At 43.3% G+C, this 972-nt stretch overlaps 1 protein-coding gene across 1 annotated transcript in view; it reads left to right on the top strand.

Moving 5' to 3' along the window:
• Positions 1–234: 234 nt before the first annotated feature.
• Positions 235–972, top strand: part of LOC106819991 (plexin-B2-like) — a gene marked incomplete at its 5' end in the record, with an annotated part of 3,918 nt that continues 3,180 nt past the window's right edge. Inside the window, 2 exons of the mRNA XM_014824555.1 lie at positions 235–375; positions 494–568. Of these exons, the coding sequence (XP_014680041.1) occupies positions 235–375; positions 494–568 (216 nt within the window). The remainder of the gene's footprint in view (positions 376–493; positions 569–972) is intronic.

Raw genomic sequence — 972 nt, 5'->3', positions numbered from 1 at the left:
GAGGGGAAGTGAGATGAGGGATTGAAGAAGAAGCCAGGAGAAGAGAGGTTCAGTGATTGATCAAATTTTCATGGATATAGGAACAGAGTAACATTCGTGCGTGCGTGCGTGCGTGAGTGCGTGCGTGCGTGCGTGAGTGCGTACGTGCGTGCGTGCGTGAGTGCGTGCGTGCGCGTATATAAACCTTGTATTTACATACATCCCTCACGTTCCTCCCTCACTCACACTATACAGGATTCTCCATCTAACAAGCTGCTGTACGCGAAGGACATTCCCAAGTACAAGGGAATGGTGAACAAGTTCTACAGTGACATACACGAGCAGCCGCCAGTCAGCGACCAGGACATGAACTCACACCTCACCGAGATCTCACGCGTACGTGTCTGTCTGTGTGCGTGTGTGTGTGTGTGTGTGTGTCTGTCTGTGTGTGTGTGTNTAATTTCTGTGTTTTACAGCTGTGTATGATTACAGGTGTCATTTCTGTGTTTTACAGGTGTATGGTGATGAGTTTAACACCTTTGCTGCAGTCAGTCAGCTCTATGGTTATGTTGTCAAGTATCACGATGCTGTAAGTATACAATACATGCTAACATCTATCACCCCCGCTTAATATCTCATCACGCCTTAGCTAGCACCTAGCCTCACTAGTTTATTAACTAATTAACTAATACTCATGAACTAATTAACTAATTAACTATTAACTAATACTCATTAACTATAGCATTATCATAGCTAGCACTCGCCTATCTCACCTATCACCTGTTATCTATCTCATCTATCATCTATCTCACCTATATTACCTATCACCTGTCATCTATCTCATGTGTCATCTATCTCACCTGTCATCTATCTCACCTATATTACCTATCACCTGTCATCTATCTCATCTGTCATCTATCTCACCTGTCATCTATCTCACCTATATTACCTATCACCTGTCATCTATCTCACCTGTCATCTATCTCACCTATA

Source organism: Priapulus caudatus, unplaced genomic scaffold (genome assembly GCF_000485595.1).
Source record: "Priapulus caudatus unplaced genomic scaffold, Priapulus_caudatus-5.0.1 Scaffold5525, whole genome shotgun sequence".
NCBI classification, from domain to species: Eukaryota; Metazoa; Priapulida; class Priapulimorpha; order Priapulimorphida; family Priapulidae; genus Priapulus; species Priapulus caudatus.
Note: the sequence above shows the minus strand (reverse complement) of the source record. Positions and strands in the feature narration are given on the sequence as shown.